At 40.8% G+C, this 23,255-nt stretch overlaps 1 protein-coding gene across 1 annotated transcript in view; it reads left to right on the top strand.

Moving 5' to 3' along the window:
• Pard3b (par-3 family cell polarity regulator beta) overlaps positions 1–23,255 on the top strand; it is a 978,380-nt gene that overhangs the window by 858,714 nt on the left and 96,411 nt on the right. The window contains exon 21 of the mRNA XM_006975013.4: positions 11,884–12,019. Coding sequence (XP_006975075.2) covers positions 11,884–12,019 — 136 coding nt within the window. The remainder of the gene's footprint in view (positions 1–11,883; positions 12,020–23,255) is intronic.

Below are 23,255 nucleotides of genomic sequence, written 5' to 3'. Positions count from 1 at the left end.
CTGTTTTTATCATTTGCGTCTCCATGTTGCTTCTGCCTCCTCTGGCCTGCCTGCCTTTTGGCCTTTTCCCCACCTCATTAGTAACTTTACCAAACAAGGGTCTGGTCCAGGGAAAGAATGTGAACTTTAAGTCAATTAATTGGGATATTATTTATAGCTCTGGGAAAAACATTTGTTGGGAAAGAAAACAACATTGTTGGTTTAAATGAGAATTTTTTTTAATCTTCTTTTGTGTTTATTTTTTATACTCTTCCTAACCACCTATGTCTACAGATAATTGAGAACTGACAAAAAAGGGAGGTAGTTAGTAAAACTGGCGGGAACCAGGAAGGGGAGAAACAGTGTATTGACACAACATAGAGATGACAGATTGGAGAGCTGTTTTGCTCAGTGATATAAATAAAGTGCAAAAGCATTATCATTTGGATATGTACTCATACATATGAATGAATATATATGTGAATGAACAGATAGATACATGAATGAATATATAGATACGTGTATATTCACTCCAGGCCCCTATGACTTCGCCATAATGGATGATAAAGGCCATAGCTGGCATCCGTGTTTGTGGACAAACTAGCTCCTGTCACAGGGTGGACAAGCGACTAAGAGCTGAGGAAGGCCTGGCTTTTATTCATTTCGCTGTGACTTATTTATTGAGTTCCATTGTTGGCAGCATCGTGCCTCATTTTCCTCCTTCTTTGATGTTTGCTGACTCGTTCACTTTTCGTGTCTCAGTGACAAGCTGACACCCCTCCGTGGCAGATCCTCAGCACCCACCACCGCCGCCCCTGAAAGGGGCAGTGGCTATTTGTTAATTAAAATCCCGTGAGTGTTTTCCCTTAAAGTGCCGTGGAAAGGAAAAGTCTTTGTCAAGCCCTCAAGAATTGGTTTCATTTGTTTTGTTTTGTGTGGCTTTAACCTTCTGACCTGTAAGTTGGCAGCCAGTACCTTTCCCCTAATGGGAAATTTGTCACTATATTAATGATGTGTCGTACATCATCACCAGTCCATCTCAGATGAACAAGAGCTGTGGTTATAGAAAATCTGGAAAGTTTCAGTACCCCTCCCCTAACCCCAATCTTCAGTGGTCCTCGGGTACAGCATCTAATCATTTGGGAGATGGGACTAGAAGGTGAATTTTGCCTTGATGTAGGTAACTGTTGTGTTTGAATTGTACGTACACACACACACACACACACACACACACACACACACACACATACACACACACACACACACACACACACACACACACACACACACACACACACGGAAAAGTCACAGAATGCAAGAAAACCCCATAGAGGTCAAGTGTTCATCTCACAGATTAGTTCCTCCAGACTGATCTTGGTAGGAAGTCTGTTAAGATGCTGCTGTTGTCCTGCTTGAAAGTCTCACTGTCCCATTCAGAAGGATGAGTAAGAGCGAGCTACTCAAATCCTTTATTCCCCACAGTTCCTCACACACTCCTGCTCTGACGTGGCCTGCAGTGTTCTCTTCCCTGTAGCTTCCCTTTGCGTGTTCCATTCCCTCCTCTTCCATGTCTAGCCTCCTGGTCATATCTATGTCTCCTTTTCTCCACAAAGCCTGACCTCCCCAAGTGGAGCTAATCACCTCGTCTGTGGCACTGCCGCAGGACTTCATTACACGCCATGATACTTCCTCATGATAATTGCCACATTGTGCTATCATTATCTATTTATGTCACCATTGCCCCCATTGGACTGTGAATGTCCCTGAGGGTTGGATCTGGATCTTAATCCTCCCCAGAGATAGGGACATGGCCCTACTGGAGAAAAAGTAAAGTTCAAAATGCATGTACAGGTCAGAAAGTCAGAAAGCAGTTACTAGAGAGATCCTATAAGGCAGCCAAGGGCCTAAGTTTGATGTCTAGTTACTGTTTTCCATTCCAAGATGAAGAGGAGGTTGGCATTTTTCTAGCATGGACTTGCAAGAACCTGAACATCTTTATAACAAATGAAACGATCCATAGGCTGTGATAATACTGACTATCCACAGTCCCATAACCCCTGAGGTCAAGAGGTCAACAGAGAGCACCAGTGTATCCCGGAAAATGAGAGTTATGGGATATCCTTGAACCCAATGTCCTTTGGGACATAGGCAGATATTACCTTTTTAGGCAACCCTTTAAATTCAAGAATCTATGTTGATTGGGTGGTTATTCTAACAGTACTTAAAACTGCAGATGATCTCAGCATTTGTGCAATGCAGGGGTAAAAGAAATTAAATGTAGATCCTCTCAAAACAAGTCATTAGTAAGTTCTTAGCCTGGTGGACCTAGTTGTTTTAACAATAATAATATCATTATACAAATTACCTGTTTATCAGATTATGAGATTCAACACCACAAAGCTATGATCCGAGCATCACTTCTGGATGGCTAGTTTGTTATATGTGCTCTTAATAGACACTACAGTAAAGACTAAGTTACATGTATGTGCTTGGATATAATACTTTGATTCTTGACGTCTAGGCGTAGATCTAAATCATGGCTTTTAGGTTCTCTCAATTGGAAAACCTGTTTTAGTATATTTTTCTTTGTCATTGTTGTCACTTTCCTAAACTCTTCTATTAAAAGAGAAGGTGGGAGGCAGGGCTTGATGTGTAAGAAATTACAGTCTTAACTGCCTGACGTGTGTACGTTCTCCAGACTGTCCTCTGACTCCCAAAGCTACCATCCATGCACTGAGTCATTAGAATTTCCTTGCTTTCCCTTAAAATCATGTCATCTGTTAGGGCTTACTTCCTTGTTATCCAGAAGGGAAGACATAGATGTCCAGCTGTTGAGAATCAGTAGGTTGATGGCACTCCATGGTCCCCTGGGGGAAGAGACCCTCTATTGTTTCTTTTAAGGAAGAGGGAATTTCACGGAGACCTAGAAAATTCCCAAGGTTTCATGGCCTGCAGCCCACAAAGGCTTGTTTTCCCAGAATGACCCTGAAAGCTTAATCCACATCTAAATGTCAGATGTGTATTCTTAAAACTCAAGCTGTGTTTGATTTAAGCCTAGAAGGTAATAATTTTATCTTTTAGTTCCTGTAGCTGTTGGTGAGAATCTCTTTGGAAGGGGTGTGTGTGTGTGCATATTAGTATTAATTTGTTCAAGAGCCACACACAGTAAAACTTTCTTCCTCCTTGCCTTGTCCTTTGCTCAGTCTAAGAAGATGGATGTGAAGTAAGATAACACAAACTTTGTAGGCTTCTTCCATGTAACGTTTTAGCTAGATTTTGTTCATTTTATTTTGGATCATAAAATCCTTGGACAAAACATTTAAGATTTCAAGTGGAGTCATGTTTTAAAGTTAGTTTTCAAAGTCACTATGTGGTATAAAATCTGTGTATATTCAGAACTAGCCTGGAAAGACACTACAGGCTATATTGATTCCTCCTTCTGACCTCTCAGCAAACCCACCCAATGTTGTTTCCTTTAGCTCTGCATTAGATGGCTCTCCCCTGCCTGAGCAGCAGCTGAAGCCATTGACTTGCATATGCAGGACCATGTTGGACCCATAATGCCAGTGTGAACACTGGAATCCCGTACAGGACACCATAAAACACAAGTAATAAAAGGTTGCAAGAAACTAACATGAACTGAAGGAAACTAAGTAAGCTTATATCCAGGCATATTTCAGTGGATGGAGGTTTTGATGGAATTCTATAGCTGTTAAAATTGCCCAAGCTTCTGTTTTCATCTAAGCTCTGATAAATTAAATGTGTCAATTAGACGCAGTTCTGACGCAAGGTCATGTGAGAATAGCAGTGTCTACATGGGTTGCAAGACAAGGCATGGTCTATGTATCATCTTAAACAGAAGACATATTCTTGTTTGGCAAACACAGAGAGATGAAAAGATAATCTTGCCACCATTCTGTGTGAATTTTTCAACTAGATCTTAAAATAGCTTTTTTTAAGAAGTAAACATTACTTCTTAAAAACTTAGTAAGTTTTTCTATGATCCCCATGTACTTCATATGGTTTATAAAATAGATCATTTATATATATACATACATAAATGCATATACATATATATCTTAGAAAGGTCTAGTATATATTTAATTGCTTAAGATTACAAATACTCTACTATGTATATTAGAGGAAATGGGCCTTATTAGTATTCAACTATGAGTAATTCAATGGCCATTTTATGATTAAGACAAAATGGCCTTAGAAATTTGACTACAGCCAGCAGGCCATTGTATAGTAGGAGAATAATATGATTACCTGACACTGGCCTGTAAAGGTGATTGGATCTGTGGAAACAACTCATGTGTTATTGTTGAATTGTGAACCACACTGCCGGTGCCACTCTGAGGAGTTTCAATTTCTTCTGGAAGAAGAGACAGAGAGAAGCAGGGTGTTCTGACCTCAGAGAACAGCCCCGCATTGTCTCAGGTGATAAAGAGCAAGAGAGAATCTGTACCTTTTATCTGAAGATAGGACATCGATCTGGTGGCAAACTCCAGTCACAACACTCCAAAGCAGGAGAAAGTTGCCTTTCATGAATCAATACAATTACATTCAAGGTAAATAGTAGCTGTGTTCATGGTGGGAGTGGGAGTGCTCACCATTATGCAATCAAAAGTGTCAAGGGAAGGGGCCTTTCATTTCTTTATGCTCCACCACTATGGCTTGATTCACTGAGGTCAAAATCCAGTCCAGGGTTCCAATTTCCAAGACAAATTTTCAAGCTGTAGAAGTCAGAGGGTCAGTTCATCTAGGACGGATGGAAGTACCAAGACATGGATCTCAAGGGAAGCAGATGCTGAGGGCAGGAAGCCTGTGGAGAAAGATGAAAGGACAGGCTGGCAGTGCCATGGCAAAGTCAGGAGCCCGGTAGCCAAGGCACCTTGTCACATTATTGCATCTGGGCCAAATGCCACCAGCACAAGCACAGCTGGGGGAAGGACCAGGATCCAGCCTGAGCTAATATATCATCATGTTTTGTGTCGATTTTTTTCACTTCCTATGACCCTCACGTGAACAGCAATTCCTCTGAAGCAGGTTTTGAAGACCCCCCCCACTGCATCCACATAAACAATAGGCTAGCACAGCCTTAGAAATGTACACTGATGCATACTTTTCAAAGGTGTATATTAGTGGAGAACCTATGTTACTTTCCCATTCTTCTGCCACCTCTCTGTTATGTGATATGTCTTAAGGAGCCTAAACTGTCTCCTGACTTTCTATGAGTATGCTACCTGAGATAGCTGAAGGAAGCAGTCCGTGAAGAAAAAGGGGATTCCACCCGTAAAAGTTGACTTGGTCTGTTACTAATACTGTTTGCCTTTTCTCTAATCTTGTCAGTTTTGTGACTTAAATGCAGTCATACTAAACAAGTGGTTCTTCATTGCAGAATTGTTTTCATCACACAGCTAACTTGATTCTGGTAGAAATCAAATTTCCATACAACCGAGGTAAACCCTTATTGTTTTAGGGGCAGACTATTGGCAAAATGCAGAGTATCGTTTTCACCAAAGCTCTTAGGAGCAGAGCCTGGACCTGGCAGCTTTAACAAGCTAGGCTCAGCCAAATATCCTCAATAGGCCAATTAATTAGACAAATACTTCTAAAAAGCCAAAAGGAGAAGAGGAGGAGGAGGAGGAGAAGGAGAAGGAAGGAGGAGGAGGAGGAGAAGGAGAAGGAAGGAGGAGGAGGAGGAGGAGGAGGAGGAGGAGGAGGAGGAGGAGGAGGAGAAGGAGAAGGAGAAGGAGAAGGAGAAGGAGAAGGAGAAGGAGAAGGAGAAGGAGAAGGAGAAGGAGAAGAAGGAGAAGGAGAAGGAGAAAGGGAGAAGAAGATTTATTCAATATAGCCAATTGGGAAATGGAACAAAGAAGTACAGTCCTTTTCCAGTCTATCTTCAAAGCCCTGAGCGTGAGGTTCAGGTTTAAACAGAAGGCAAGGAGTAGGCATCAGTAAGAAGACTTGGTCAAGGTGTGGTTCCACCCATCAGCATTGTCTTGAATCCAGTCTCTCCTGCAAGGTGGTCTGACAAGTTGTCAGATAAATATGAAATCTCTTTCCAAGACAAGGTTCCCCCCCCAACCCCCCCTCCCCCGCCCTGACTGACACTGGGGTTCTTGCTTTTTATCATTCTATCAGCATCACACTTCTGGGAAATTTTCAGCTTCTCAGGGCCCATTGTTTCTAAAATTTGATAGCCAAAGGGAAGGACACAAACATCTCCTTAGCATATCTTTGCTCCTGTGAGGTAGTTAGATCATCATAGATAATGAAAGAGAATTTGAAAAGAAATCAGAAGCAAGAACCCCAAAATGCTATCCATGGATAGTCAGTTAGGGTCCCAAAATGTCACTGGATACAAAAATCAAAATATCTAATGCCAATGCAAGAATAGGTACTCTCTTAGAGAGGTTGGAATTACATAATTACATTATTCAGTAAATGTGGAACCCTTTTCCTCCTACTGGGTTGCCTCTCCACCCTTGATGTGACAGTATGTGCCTGGTCTTATTGTAGCTATCATGTGGTGTTTGATTGAGGTACCTTGGAGGCCTGCTCTTGTTTGAGGGAAGGTGGAGGTGGGTGGGTCTGGGGAAGAGGCGAGATAGAGGGACAGAGACTGTGGGAGTGGAGGAAGAGGAAAGTGCCATTTGGATGTAATATGTAAGAGAGAAAAAAGAATAAGATCCTCAATACATTTATAAGAATTTCTCTCTCTCTCTCTCTCTCTCTCTCTCTCTCTCTCTCTCTCTCTCTCTCTCTCTCTCTCTCTCTCTCTCTCGGTTTTTCGAGACAGGGTTTCTCTGTGTAGCTTTGCGCCTTTCCTAGAACTCACTCTGTAGCCCAGGCTGGCCTCGAACTCACAGAGATCCACCTGCCTCTGCCTCCCGAGTACTCAAAATGTTTATTGGGCAGGAACTGTTTTACCAACAGAACGTAGTGATCATGCCCATGATAATTTGCCTTCAGCTGGATTTTTTTTTTTTTTTTAAGAATCTATTGTGGAATTTCTAGTATGACTAGCAAAATGAAATTCTACATAGACAGAACTTTGCCTGCTACAGCACTGGCTGCTTCTCCACCCTGGTCTTCATCCACAGTCTTTGTCTTCCACATGGGATCTTAGTCATATGTTGATTTTCTTCTGCACCCCATTCAGTTTTATGTCAGTTTCCCACATAAGCCTGTTAGTGATATAATATTAATTGCCCAGAAATGTCAGTCTGCAATTGCTCCAACATCGTTCTTTTAATGAATACAGACTTCATTGCTTGTATTCCTATTACTTTAGCTACTTCTATTTCTATTTTTATAGCAAAGATCTGTGCAAATAAAAGACTATCAAAAGGTATGCCTATAAATGTACTGTGCTAAATTCCCTCTGTGTTGAAATGCCTGTGAACTGTTGTTCCCAAATGCCTGCTGCATTTTAATGCCTTTCTCCCAAGGCAACATGATACAGAAGAAAAAGCTAGAGTTTTACAGGCACACAAGTCCTGGCCCACCACTCTCCACTCATGTTTCTTTACTTCTCTGAGCCTTGATGTACGAGTCTGGGAAATGCCAACAACAACATCGTCCTCACAGATTTGACTGGAATTGGATGACAGGGACACAGATACTATGTCTAGAACATCACAGATGCTCTGTAAAGCTAGTTTACTTTTTCCAGACCACAGCAGCCAGGAGAGAAGACTGTACCATGCTCAGACCGGTACTTACTTCTAAGAAGTACTCCTATTGAAGGAATTATGAGCAAGGAAGAGTAAGTTTAGATTCCAAAAAAAGTATATAGTGCCTTGGTATAAAGGTTTTCACATAGGGTGAATATTTATGACTACAGATAACTGCAAAGAAAATGAAATCCATTACCAAATTAAGCTCTGTCCAGCTCAGCAGTGCTATAAGAAGGGCCTGTTTAAAGTTACTGCCTTTTAAGACATAGGCTATGTGACTGACAAGAAATCCTCAATGACATAAATGTCTTGGTATATGGCTTGAGTTAATTCAACATTCTAAGACCATTGCTGGTCACCTACATATAGATACAGCTATTTTTGTAAGAATGGCCAGACTTAGCTGGGTGTGGTCATGCACAGCCATAGTCCTTGCCTTGGTTCAGTAACAAACAGACAGAGGATCCAAACTCCACTTTGCCCAGTAAACAACAAATACAGAAAGCCTAACCTTCCAAGTAGTGATGTAGATGTAAAGTGTTTAATCCTCTAAGAAGTTGGAGTTACATCAGAACTTGATGTGGCTTCTGAATATGTCAGGTAGAAGATTTCCCAGAATTCCTGCTACTACGTCCCATATAAGCAAGAAGATAGACCAGATGGTACCTAGGGACCTTCAGGAGTCAAGTCCTGTGTGCTAGCCTTAAGTCTATGATGGTTTTGTGTTTGCTAGAGACTCAAGTCTCTTCAATATAAACAAGATAGAAGAATTCAATCATAAGTAGCTCCAGTCAACAGGAATGTTTGGAGTCAGCCCAACTTTCTTAGCCATCTATTAGCTGATAGCCTCATCTTCTTCATTTTGATGAGCAGAATAATAAGCCTTATCTTTTAATATTCTTTTCAGATTTTGAGGTATTTTGCAAAGCTATTATGTTAGAATTATACATAAAGTCTATTCAAGTGTCCATTCCTATAGCTTGGTAGTGGTTTTCTGAAGTTCTGGTTTGAAAAGGATTCTGAGACTATCTAGGGTCTTTCAAAAAGAGAGCAATTGATTAGTGATGTTCACTCTGGCAGGTGGTAGAAATAAAAGTTTGAATCAGTATATTTATGATACATTATTATTATAATGGTTGATACCATAGCTACAAAATGTATAAATATAGCATCAAATTTTTAAATTTGAACAACTTCACAAAATAGAATCAATTGATTGCTATGCTTATGACATAATAATATGTAACATTTTATTAGTTTAGTGATAAACATATGTGTTATCTACTGAGAAACGCTGAAAACTGAAATCAGAATATGTGATTCCTGACTTTAACATATGAAACACTTGCAAAATGACACTGTTGTTACTAAGGGCAGAAAGAGGTTTAGGAATGGGAAAAATAAGACCAAGATTGAAAGATAGTTCCAAGCGTGTGATAAAAGACTTTCATTCTATTCCAAATACTGTCTTAGAATATTCACACTTGGGAGAAGACACAGCACGTTTTGCATGGAGATACTCCATGACTTTCTCCTGTTTTTCACTGGGGCCAGATTTCTTTTCCAGGTAAACAGTCATGCTCCCGTCGCCATCAGGGACTCTTTTGAATCCTGAGCAGCTGCTTTTATATTCTTGCCCTACTGTCTTATTTGAGAATAGCAAGCTGATCAAACCCATATTTTTAAATTTATGTATTTATAGGCATATGGAAGAACAGTTTATAGTCTGAATATGATTTTTTCCCACCACAAGTGGAAGAATATTGTGATGTTTGGTCCTTTTATAAAAACAGTACCTTTCTTCCTTTTTCTGTTTTCCTTTATTACTGATGACTTCATTCTACATGAATTCAATGCTTCAGTTTCTTTGGGGTAAACTAATAGATTATGTATGCAATGTTTGCACCACGGTGATTGAACTCATCTGGTGAGTTTGAATGCTGCTCTCACATCTCTGTAACCAGCACAAGCCTGTGCATGGGATCCAGCCTCTGCAGTCTTATATTCCTAAGCAGCCCAGGCAGCTTTCAGAGTAGAGCATGCGACTCTAACCACATGGGCTCCAGGAAAGCTTAGCAGTCCCTTATTGTCTTGGGGGGGGGGGTATCTTTTTTAATTAAAAAAAAGGAAGGAGAATTAGAACTATTTTCAGAATTTTTAAATACATTCTGAAGGAAAATAAAGGTCTGTGCCCTGCTCCCTGAGTGCTTAACTTGTTTTTGTTTTTTTTTTTCTAAGATTTATTCTTATTATTTTCAATTGCATGTATGCATGTGTGTCTGTATGGGGTTTGTGCATTGTGAGTACAGGTACCCACAGAGGAACAAGGTAGCAGACTCCCTGGAGTTAGAGTTTTAGGTGGCTGTGAACTTCCCTCCATGGGTGCTGGGAATGAAATCCCTCATAACTGCTGAGCCATCTCTCCAGCCTCAGGGTTTGCCTTTTCTTTACCAAAAGCATCAGTTTTTTTAATCAACTGCCATCTCTGATGTTCCGGTTAAGCCCAGTGGCCAGTGCATGCTCACTGGTGAGAAGCCACAAAGCCAGCATGTGGCCACACACCATCCACTACCTTGCCACTAAGGAGAAGACCTTGTCTTGCAAACATGTTTACTTATCGCTTTCTTTTCCACAACTTCCTAGCTTAATTTTCAAATACTTTAATTTGCTTTGAGATAGCTCTTTTTTTTAAATCAAATATCTTATTTTAGTTTTAAATCAAATATCTTATTTAAATGTAAAACTCAACGGTAACACCTGAGGACCTTTATGACATGCGAGGTTCTTCACATCGGGGCCCCTCCATACCTGTCCAACAGTCACCTGTCCCCCTTTCCACAGTCACTCCCATATGACTCATAAACTGCATCCTGGTTCTTCTCCAAGGCTCAGGTCATCAGCACTTACTCTTACTGACATGACACATATGCCATCTGTCTGCTATATGGAGGAGGCAGAAGAAAGGCAGTTGGGACTGCTGCTTGTCCAAATGGACTGACTGGGGGGGAAAAATCCCCAAAGCAAGATTTTCTTGCTGTGTTCTCTCTCTCTACATGGAATTGGCTCCTCTCGCCTGCTGCTGGTTCCTGAGTGTCTGTGTAGCCTGTAAGTTTCAGCTAGGATACCTCCTCGATAGCGCCTTCCACTGTCGCCTCCCATGGCCTGCTCTCACGCTGTCACCATTTAAGCACTCATGCTCCCATAACCCCTGTGCAGATGCCTCCAGTGACGGCCATCTCCGTTCCTCTAAGAATGTGATTCGTCCAGGAAAAGACTATGAAATGATCACCTTTACATCTCCCGATCTTAATGGGAGGTCTGACACAGTGGGACACTTAATCGTTAAGTGAACCAGTGAGGTCCAATGGCAGACCTGTGTATCTGTTTTGTCTTGCCTCCTGGGCTGCATTATAAAGCATAAGCATAATCCTGGTTCTGTTAAAATAATCGTAACAAATCAACCCAAACTAAAAAGGGGCCACTGGCTGCCCAAGGTGGCACTGGGCAAGCTGGGAGTCTTAGGCAGAATCAGTGGCTAACACAGAGACATGGCCCTTGGACAAGGAGCACAACTAGAACATTGAACAGCTGTCCATCTTCCCCTCCCCACGTCTTTCCCTTATTGCCATATCTTTCACCTTCTTTCTTTACCTATAGTCCATCTTTACTCATGCATTGGCCTACACTCTGCTGTCACACCACACACACACACACACACACACACACACACACACACACACACACACACAATCACTCACTCCAAAAGTTCTTCAGTTTCACTAAAAGGAAGGCTGGTACATGCCAGTCAATCATTTGTCACATCCAACCTTCAGGTCAAGCAACTGGGATTTGATCTCAAATAAGCAATGGCATTTGAAAGAATGAGATACTCACATTAAAATTTAACCAAACACTGTATATATGACTGTAAGAAGAAAGTAGTGCATTTTTTTAATTGCTCTAGAAGGTCAGGACATTACCTTACCTTCTCATTCCCAAAGCATTTATTAATCCCAAATCAGATCTCTTGACCCATGGAGTTAAATGTGTGTGTTTGTGTGATGTCTTTCCTTTGCTCATTTTTATTACGGATTTCAACACTTCCCTAGTTTAAATTATTTTGTCAAATCTTACAGATTTGGATGTCAGGCCCTTTAGCAGTGAGAGGAAAAGGGGATCTCTGAGGCTTTGTGTGACCGTGTCTATTCATGTGCTACAGTGGCCGTCCCATGGCTGGAAACAATGACCGCATCCAGAAGCTTCGGAAGGAGTACTATCAGGCTCGAAGAGAAGGCTTCTCTTTGTATGAAGAGGAAGAGGGACGAACACGGCCATCTGACCATGACCTTCGCTGGGTAAGCCCATGCCTGATTCCAATCATAAATTCCTCTCCACCAAAATAATTCAGAGCAGAAGTCCACAGTCAGGTCAGGAAAGTTCTGTGCAGATCGGGTTACACTCAGGTTTCTGGAGTTTTATAGATATGAACATTACCCAGACCACAGTCATCTTCTCCCACAGAAGTTGTTTATATAAAGCAAACCACAGAACTGTACTTGTTCATTCTGTCCTGCTCTCACGCTTACTTCCTGTTGGGTACCTCACTGGTCTGGGGCAAGCAGGTCGGCTACTCTAAAGAGGACAAGGAAGGTTTGCATACCTTACTCCTTCTGCGCCTTCTCTTAGACCTTAAATATGAGTTTAATAACAATTTCAGAGTATTATCATCAAAGATATCAACTGTTTGTGTCTGAGATCTGAGCAAATCATGTTCTCCAGATCTTACCAATATAATAGGATGGTGTGTCTTGAGATAAGGGAAGTCTTTGTAGGAGGATCACTGGGCTAATTCATTCAACATTCAAGGAACAGAAGTGAATGTTGTCAGCACTGCAGGGAGACTCTGGTTTCTCTGTGTAGCACTTTCTCTGTCTTGTAAGTACCTCTAAAATTCACTCAACTCATGAGCAACCACAGAAATGCCCAGGGGCAGAGCTTAGAGTTGGATGATAAGAACTTGTCTGTGACAGTGCCTAACTTGCAGCTGGTTCTCAATACGTATCACATTAGCTCTTGGTACTGTTACTGGAGCAGAGCTGAGTGTGGGCATTGTAACATCCTGGCTGTAATCCATCCTATGTGTCCTCTTGGATGATTGGGGCCTTCTAGTCTCCCATCTCCTTGGAAAAACAAGCTTATTAAAGGGCGTTTCCTGCTCTAGGTTTTACACATATTTCTTCTCACAAGGTCAAGGTGCGGAGAATGGAGCTAATTCCCTTCAGTTTCCATACCTGCATCATAGGAGGTCAGGACTGACATGTGGGCCAAACATTAGTCCCAGTACCTCCCATTGTTGTACAAAACAATGGCACCTCCTCAGGACAGGAGATTCCTTTTCCTAGAATGGAGTTTAAAAACACTAATGGTGCCAGGGGAGGTGGCACACACCTGTCATCCTAGCACTGAGGAGTCTAAAGTAGAAGGATCAGGAGTTCAAGGCTAGCCTCATTTATATGGGTAAGATGCAGGTGCATGAGATCTAGTCTAAAAAAAAAAGAAATGTATAAATACATATTAACAGAAGTATGTTGGGTACATTGTTGATCCAAACCCAGAGATGTCAGCCTCTTTGGAGAAAGGCATATCAGGCTGTATCCAAATCAGTAACTATTTATGTTTCCTACAGATGTTAGAATTAAATAGCATGATATGTACGGTGGTGGGACAATGTGTCTCTTAGATTCTCCAAAGTAGAAAAGGAAAGATTTCTATGGAATAACAGATGCAATAATAATTCACCCTGTCTCAAACTTGATCCCGATTGATTCACTGCCTTCGACAAGAAATGAGAGGCAACTTTTAGGCAAAGCTCAGACTCCCCGAACAGACAAACACCAGGGATAAAGTGATTGCCACCCTCCCAGGAACAGAACATCATGTCCAACCCATTGAACAGTTTCTATGAATTCCTATGAGCAGAAGAAGAAAGTGATCTTAGAATGACTAGTCCTTGTTGTTTTGGCTTTATGTAAGACTTCTTTACTTTGAGCGAAGAGGATGAAGATGCTAAGCCTCAAAGAGACCTAACATGCCTGTGAAGCTCACCAAACCTGAGCTGGAGGCTGGTCCCTTGGGAGTTCCCTTTTCTAATGATTCTCTTTATACCAAGCAAACTTGTAACCAAACAGTTTAGTGACTAAAAAAGTGTCTATTTTAATTTGTGTTTCCCATGCTCTGGTGTATTGAGCTTTGCCAAATGTGACCGATTTTATGTTTCCCAGACAATTTGAATCTAAGGCATCCCAGAGGGATGCTGGGAACCACACTGTAATAAAAGACAAGCGTTCTCTGTGATCGCCTGAGATACTCCAAACTGAGGATTAGGATCTCAGCACCCTTTGCACTCTTTTCCCTATGCCAAAGAAAAACACTGGTACCTTTTGTCTAGAGGAGGCCTGAGCAATTACACCTCTGTCTTGCTACATTTGGAAAGATCTAGGAGAGCAAGTTTAGAATGTTAACATTTCATTTCTGTCTCTCAGCCAGACCCAACAAAGCATCTTTCATGAGACTGTAGTGTCTAGAGTAGGCTGGTCCTCAGCACCACAGAAGTTCTTATTAAAGTCAAATCAAGGGATAGGGAAGGAGAGCTACCCCTAGCAACTTATAAATTCTCCAGGTAGTCAATAAGGAATATGAGATTCAGGCTCAATAATAGAAACTGAGCATTGGTTCCTTCCACTTCCATAAATCTCTAAGCAGTCCACATTTGCTTACAAAATCATCCTCATCGTCATAATCAAAACTATTTCACAGATTTTGAGATGCCCCAGTATATAATACTCAGGTCAATAGACCTAAAGAATGTTCCCCACAACCATCCTATTTCAGTAAACTTCTATGCTGTCAAGAAAAAAAGTAGGAAAATAAATTATCCTGCAACTATTATCCTTCCTTCCTATCCTCAGGACCACTCTGGAGATAACAAACCTGCAGATGCTCAAGTCCCTTATTTAAAATGCTGAGGATTTGTGTAGAACCTGTAGGCTTTCTCCTATATACTTCAAAGCCTCTACAGACTGTTGATAATATCTGATGCAATGTCAATGTTATGTAGATGGTTTTTAATCTCTATAATTTAGAAAAGAATGATAGGAAATTATATAAATGTGTTCGGTAATATGCATTGTGTGTACACACATATCTGTGTGCTCATGTTTGTAGATGGACAAGTATACAAGTATATATACATATGTGCCTAGTCAGACTTCCTTTGGACCACCAGCTCCCAAATAATGACATGGAGACTTCTTACTAATTATGAAAGCTTGGCCTTATCTTAGACTTGTTCCCAACAAGCTCTTACAACTTAAATTAACCCATTTATATTAATCTACATTCTGCCATGTGGTTCATTACCTCTCCTCCATACTATATATTTGACTTTCTTTGTGTCTCACTGATGAAATCTAAGCCTCTCAGGTTCTTCCCAGAGTTCCTATCTCTGTTCAGAAGTCCCATCTATCCTTTCCTGCCTAGCTATTGGCCATTTAGGTCTTTATTAAGCCAATCATAAGGTACCTTTCACACAGTGAAATATCCTGCAACATTTCCCCCTTTTTGTCTAAATAAAAAGGAAAGGGTTTAACTCTAACATGATAAAACTATATATGATAATAACAATTATCAGGTAAGAATTATATTCACAATGTCTACTCCATCTGTATTTGACAACTTTGGAGAAAGTATTCTATTATCTATCCTGTCCTGGGTAAGTTCAAAGTTCAGCAGTCAACTTCCTTTATGTCTTGCTTGTCCAGTTTGGACAGCATACAGTCAGCAATCAAGGCAAGGGCAGTTTCTTGTGCAAATTCTATATGGAGATTCTTCAATGTCCATTATCTTCTCTGAAGTAAATTGGTGCCGCCAAAAGCAGACATATCTCACTGTCATGAAAAGCCTTGTTATTAAAAAGCTTAAATGCCATATTCTATAGAACTCTGAAGTGTTTGAAGACCACCTATCTAAAATATATGTCTGAAGCCAGGCGGTGGTGGCACATGCCTTTAATCCCAGACCTGGAGGCAGAGCCAGGCAGATATCTGTGAGTTCAAGCCAGCTTGGTCTACAGAGATCCAGGACAGGCACCAAAACTACAAAGAGAACCCCTGTCCCGAAAAACCTGTGTGTGTGTGTGTGTGTGTGTGTGTGTGTGTGTGTGTGTGTGTGTGTGTGTGTACATATATACATTATCTGTTTGACCTTTAAAACATCCTAACATGATAAGTCTATTGTTATAGATGACTACTAACTTGCATTTCTTAATTATCCTAAATAGTTTATAATAATAGCTTTCAAGGACTACCATTTTTAAATGAGTTGTATAGATACAATACTTTAAACAAGAGTAGAAACATATATACAGTATAACAAAAATAACCTTAAATTTGTATCAATATACAAAAATTCATACAATATAAATAGTTGAGACTAGTAGTTGCTTTTCAACCAATTCAGTAATGTACCATTTTGTCTTATCATTCCTATATCCCCCCTTTTTTTCTTTTCAGAAAGAGATCCTTGAATCTAACCTCCTTTATTTAGTTTCGTACCTCACCATGACCAATAACACCCTGGAACTAATAGCCCTAAACAATGACAAACATCCATAATCCACCAAATGCCCAAAAACCACCCACCCCACCTCTTAGGAATGTGGGCATCATGTTCTTAAAATTACTCCGTTATGTGGGTCAATGGCATCTTTGGGGGAATCTTGAGAAAATTGGGATAACTGTCAAGTCCCGGGAAAGCTCACTGTATCATTTATCCATTCTCTGTGTGATGGGAAAGTGTAGAGCTTATCTGAAGACCTGGCTGGAGTAGTCTGTGAAGTTGGACCTCTCAGCTAGTATTTTTGTAGTTGTTCTGGAGGCAGACTTTTGGGGACACTGCAACAGGCCTTCTAAGAGGCTGCATCCTGGGCTACTTGTCTTTGTTGGTGTCTGGTCCTTTTTTCTCTGAAACACACAAATGTTTAAAGGTAACATAGATACCTGCATTAACACAAGTATGGAATATGTGGTATGCACAAGTCAGCTAATGATGATATTCTGTTGTATGTCTGAGCAGGTAAAAGGCACCTGTCAACTTTATAAGGTCATTTGGACGGCATAACCAGACTGTAATATAAATCTCCATCCATGCCATATGAAATGATGACATGTAATAATAAGTCATGAGGACTCTGTAGCCCACAAGATTTATCATGTCTCATCTAGTCTCAGAGCTGTTCCCATGTCCAGGGATCAGCATATGCATCACCTGTCTTGTAATTTTTGGTTGTTTTTTTTTTCCTTCATGTCTGCAACCAAATCTGACCTCTATTAATTTTGAAGGAATCCATAGCTTTTCATTTCCTGTGGAAACTAAAGCATAACCTCTCCCCCAATGCAACACACTTCCTGACTTCCTTTCTGAAATGACAACATCCTTAAAATATATAGGCTGGTTTAATTCAGCAGTTTCCATAATCCAATGTATCTTAGCAGCTGTTGTTTTTTGCTCATTAGCATTTAAAAATTTTAAAGTTAATAAAGCACTATATAGGATCCAGACTCCTTGCGTATTCCCATCTTTCTGTGGCTAATTCTTTTTATATTGCTTTATTCTTTCTTTAAAGATTTTTTTAAACTATTTACTTTTTTCTCTGACTGTCTATACCCATTTTCTTTTCTTTCTTTTTTTTTTTCTTTAGCATCTAAGCACATTTTTCAGCATACTTTCCTGTTCAGGGTTTTTTTCTCATCTGGACCTGGCTTCCTGTGGGCCTGCAGCCTTTTCTGACTGCTTGAGCCAAACCTTAAACAGCCACCCACTGTATGGCTCCACTTAGCCATGGTGCTTGCAGCTGGCTCCAGCCCCCACACCCCACCCCTTGGGTCAGTTCAGCAAGCTACCCCCACTGGTTCTGGGCTGCAATTGCTGTTTGCCTTTCTGTAAGAGCTAAGCCTCATGCTCACAGGCACCAGCTGGGAGCCATACCTGTCTGCTCCAGCTCTGGGAACTTGTTGTACCCATGCTGCAACAGACATTTCTACCTAGTGCTGAGTAGCACACCAGCTGTTTTAAGTGTTCAGCTGCACAGCAGGGCCTCTTAAAAGAGCTGCTTCTCTGTATGCCTTTAGTACCAGGCGTTTTTTGAGAGACTGCAGTACTAAGAAGCCATATATAGCTCTGTGTCCAGAACTTTTCTCAGCTTCCTCAGGACCTGTGTTTGGATATACATGCTGTGCGTTGACCACCAATTGTAGTCATACTTTCTTTGGACCCAGCTCCCAAATAATGACATGGAGACTTCTTACTAATTATGAAAGTTTGGCCTTAGCTTAGACTTCTTCCCAACAAGCTCTTATAACTTAAATTAACACATTTCTGTTAATCTACATTCTGCCACGTGGCCCATTGCCTCTCTTCCATACTGTATGTCCAACTTCCTCCGTGTCTTGCTGGCAAAATCTATGCCTCTCAGATTCTTCCCAGAGTTCCTATCTCTGCCCAGAAGCCCTGCCTATCCTTTCTTACCTAGCTATTGGCCTTTTAGCTCTTTATTGAACCAGTCAGAAGGTGCCTTAAACACAGTGTGATAAAATATCCTGCAGTACATGCATGTACATACATGTGGAGTCCAGACATGAATGTTAGGTGTCATTCTTCAGGTTCTGTCCACCTTTTCTGTTTTGTTTTGTTTGGGGGGTAGGGTCTCTCACTAGCCTTGGATCACTTAGGCTAAGATGGCTGACGAATGAACCCTAAAGATTTCAACAGTCCCCACCTCCCAGCACTGTGATTAAAAGCATGTTCCACCATGCCTGGCTTTTTTTCTTTTAATGAAGGTTCTAGAAATAGAACCTGGATTCTCATGCTACCAAGAAGAGTACATTACTAACAGAGCTATTATCACAACTATCCAGATGCATGAAAACAAACATTTTTTCAGTGTTTGGTTGACTCTTTAGATGCAGATGTCCAGCTATACTCTCAAACTAAATTAAAAATAGCCCAGAGAGAAATAAAGTGTACTCACAAAAGTCTTTAAACCCAAAATGTTTGCTGAAGAGATTATTAAATGAATGTCTTAAAGTATTTTTTCAATGGGTCTGACATTTTTTTCTTCCATACTACCACACACTCAGTGGCTTGAGCCTAAGGCATCTCTCACAATTTCTTTTCTTTGAATTTCTTTTGCATTTTCTCCATATCCTGTTCGATTTTAATAAATATTTATTTCCTCAATCTCAGTTTCAATAAATATCCATTTGCTCAGCCTCAGTGGAGGCCAGTCATTGGCAACAAGAATATGGCATTATGTATACTTTATGGAGTAAACTCACAATCTGGCTAAGGAATGTATGTATCTAAGCCAACACTCCATAGGACATGCATATATAGCAAATGCTGTAACCAGCTCCTACATGGACTCAGGGCAAGTGAATGTGTTAGGTCTGCAGTCAGTCGCAGACAAGGTGATGTTGAAGCTATTTTAGGCAATCTGGGACTTGCTTAAGCCAACATACTTTATTATTATTATTATTATTATTATTATTATTATTATTATTATTATTCTCTCATGTCAGTGATTTATTTTTTCTTCTCCAAACCAAACTAATAATGGTAATAATAACCTGCCTGATTTATTCACTTCATCTATTTTAAAACAAGTAAACACACAAAGATTGTAAGGTTTGTAAATACAGGCCTGAGAGCTGAAAAAGCCTTTCCATCAGCCTCTTTTGTAGCTGTTTTCCATCTAGGCTCTGAAAAGCTATAAAGAATTGGTCTAGAGAATTTCAATGGCTCCGAGTGAAATGGCCTGGTGGGTTTTTATAGGACCAATTAAGTAAGCAAGGCATGCTAGCTGGGAAGTGTTAACATTTGCCAAAAGAAAACATGATACCTGCTATCTGCTGGTATTTTTATTTTCTGTAAAACTTGTTAAGACTGTCACAGTCCTCTGGCAACAGGCTGCCTCTTTTATTAGCAGATAAAGATTATCTGCTTATTTAATAGCAGCATGAATATCCTGTAAGTAATTTCGGAAATGGGATGGCTCTCAAGTTTTCTACAACTGTCCATACCTTTATTATCACCTTCTTCATGAGCTGCATAGTGTGTTATTATGCCTCTCTTCCCCTTTTGAAATCCTTGGCTAAATTAGAAGACTGTTTACTCATAAGAGTTTATAGACTCTTCAATAGGAAAAGGGAACAAGTGTGTGTGTGTGTGTGTGTGTGTGTGTGTGTGTGTGTGTGTGTGTGTATGGAAGAAATCGTAGTTGACATACCTAAGCCTAACATGACATGCTAGTTTCCACTTGACATAAAAACTTGGTACTACAACTGTCTAGTAAGGGAGTTGTCTCAGGTACTCTATGGTTGCAAACAAAGAGGATGGTTAGGTTCATAAAGGAAAACACTTGAGAAGGTTTTCTCATCCTGTTAGGGTGGTAGTCTAGTTGCCAAGATGAAGGAATGTGCTTAGCAGCCGACCTGCAAAGTAAAAGATAAACATTTGTGCTCAAAAGGAATGAAGAGCATGATGCTGAGGTCATCCTAGGCATCTTAAGACAGAGAGTGAATGTGGAAAGGCCATAGACAAATATGCTAACTAGTTTTGTCACCTTTACAAGGGCTAGAGTCATTTGGCAAGAGAGACTCTCAACTGAGAAGATTCCCCTACCAGATTGGCTATCAGAGTCTATCAAGAAAATTGGTGAATTTTCTTCCTACATGATAATTCATGTGAGGGCTTAGTTCACCATGAATGATGCTAGCTTGGGGCTGGTGGTCCTGGGTGCAATAACACGGAGGCTGAATAAGCCATGGAGACCAAACCAGGAAACATCACTCCTCCATGGCCTCTGTATCAGTTCTTACCTCCAGGCTTCTACCCTGCTTGAGGTTCTGCCCCAACTTTCCTCAGTGATGGACTGTTTACTTGGATGTGTAAGATGAATAAACCATTTCCTCCCCAGGATGCCTATAGTCACTGTGTTTCATCATAGCAATAGAAAAGTAACTGAGACAGCAAGCAAATACAAAAACAATCTGAAGATTGTTTTCTAAATATAAGGAGATAGATAAGAGTGTGAGCTCCTACTGCCAATGGTCCAATACCCCAAGAGAAATTGATGTGCCATTAACAGGAGGGAATGGGTGTTATCAGCAATCAGGGGTTATCAAAACCAACTTTGAATTCAAATTATATAAATGTTGTCATCTTACATTTTTAAAGATCTCATGTGTTTATTCTGTATTTTTCCTGTTTGTTGTTAGAAAGAATGGATGCCATTAACAATCCCAAATTTGTCATTCTTTGCTACATAAAAAGAAAAAGATGTGGCCGGACAGTGGTGGCGCACGCCTTTAATCCCAGCACTTGGGAGGCAGAGGCAGGCGGATCTCTGTGAGTTCAAGGCCAGCCTGGACTACAGAGTGAGTTCCAGGAAAGGCGCAAAACTACACAGAGAAACCCTGTCTCGAAAAACCAAAAGAAAAGAAAAAGATGCTTTCTTTTGTCTTATGGTCTACTACCTTTGAACTATCCAAGAAAATAAATGATTTTTTTTCTGAGTTATTCATCTGAAATTACCAAACTTCTGGCTTTATAATTACCTGTGGAAAGTAGCATTTTGGTTAACCTTAAATCTAAGAGTTATAAAAGCAAGAGGATTCTTTGAAATTACTAAGGATGCTGGCTCTCTTTAGACAGGGTTGCTCATACATTTTTATAACTGCACTGGCTACTTTGATGTCACCTTGACTTGAGTTAGAGTTATTTTGGAAGGAAGAACTTTAACTGAGAAAATATCTCTACCAGATTGGCTTGTAGGAAAGCCTGTAGGGGGGTGGATTTTCTTGATTAATGATTGATGTTTGAGGGCCCAGCTCACTTTGTGTGTAGTCCCTCTCCCCTAGGCTGTTGGTCCTAGGTGCTACAACCATTAAGAGCCTGTAAACAGAGGTCCCTCATGGCCTCTGCTTCAGTTCCTGCCTTCAGCTTCCTGCCTTGGGTTCCAGCCCTGCCTTCCCTCAGTGACTAACTATTACATGGACATACACGTTGAAATCAATCCTTTTCTCCCCAGGTTGATTTTGGTCATGGTACTTCATCACAGCAATAGAAACCCTAACCAAGACAATAACATGCATTTTTTGAGATGCACATAGTCTTTTATTAAAATCTGGAAGCCATGGTATGAAGTAAAAAATTAGAGCCATTGACAGTATGTTGCAGAGATGGCTGTAGTTTGGCTGCAGCACCAGCTTTTGGTCACCATAACAAAGTACCCGAGATAACTAACTTCCAAAAGTAAAAGGGACGCCTGTGCTCACAGCACTGAATTACCGCCACAGCCACAATCAATTTGGCCCATCGTTTTAAGCCTGTGGTGAGCTATCACATCACATTAGATGATGAGTAAGACAGAAAACCTGCTTATCACACGTCCAGGAAACTAAAGAGAAGAATCAAGGCCTGAGCTACCACAGTACGTTCCAGAGGCACGCCCACAGTAACTAAAGAAGCTCCCATTAGGCCCCACCTCTCAAAGGTTGGACTTTCCCATAGAATCACCCTGGGGACCAAGGCTCTAACATATTGGTCTGTATGGGGCAGTCAAGATTCAAGTTCTTTCCCTATAGTATTCAGCGCCTGCTTGATAGATTAGCTCTCTGAACTCCATGCCCAGTTCCCTCCCCATGGTTGACTCCATCCACAGATGGCCACTTCCCTCAGAGCCGGAAACAGCTGAACCAAAAAAATGTAAATGATGTCAAAAAGAAAACAAAAACAAGAAAGAGAGAGAGAGAGAGAGAGAGAGAGAGAGAGAAGAAAACCTACTGTGTCTGTGAGTTAAGTGAACTAAGCTTGACTGAACTAGACATTGGCAAAGCATGCAATGCCAGTTTAATGGCTGGAATTTGCTCACCTGGGTTCCAGGAAGAGATGAAACTCGGAAGAAAAGAGATAAAAGCAACTGAGGACTTTTGTGGTTGGTGGTGGTGGCTTTAACCCTTTATGTTTTGATGTTGCTTTTTCAGGAACACACTGCCATACCAGCTATATGGAGGGAAAGCTGGGGTATATCACATGTGAGTGAATCTCCAGCTTTTAAACCAGCGCATCCATCATCTTGAAAGGAGGCAACATGTTTACAGGCAATCCCCAACATAGAAATAAACTGTGTTGCAGAGACCCATTTAGAAGTTGGCAATTTAGAACTAGCAATAGATCTTCCTGTAGGAAAAAAAAAAAAGAAAGAAAGAAAGATTGGTTATGGGGATCCCAAACCAGTGTCCAAAGTCCCACTAAAATCGAGTAACATTGGGCTGATTATAGTGTCATTGGCTGGAACGGTGGCAGGGAGCCCCAGAGCTAGAAGAAGAGAAGGATATTTCCTTCTCTCTTTCCTGGACAAATACATGTTTGCCATATTCTCCAGGCCCTACCCATAAATGTCTCCCATAAGTCCCTGACCTTGAGTTGCCCCTGACTTGCCCATCATGGCTCTCCACAGAAGCCCACTCTTCC

Source organism: Peromyscus maniculatus, chromosome 13, assembly GCF_049852395.1.
Source record: "Peromyscus maniculatus bairdii isolate BWxNUB_F1_BW_parent chromosome 13, HU_Pman_BW_mat_3.1, whole genome shotgun sequence".
Classification (NCBI taxonomy): domain Eukaryota; kingdom Metazoa; phylum Chordata; class Mammalia; order Rodentia; family Cricetidae; genus Peromyscus; species Peromyscus maniculatus.
Note: the sequence above shows the minus strand (reverse complement) of the source record. Positions and strands in the feature narration are given on the sequence as shown.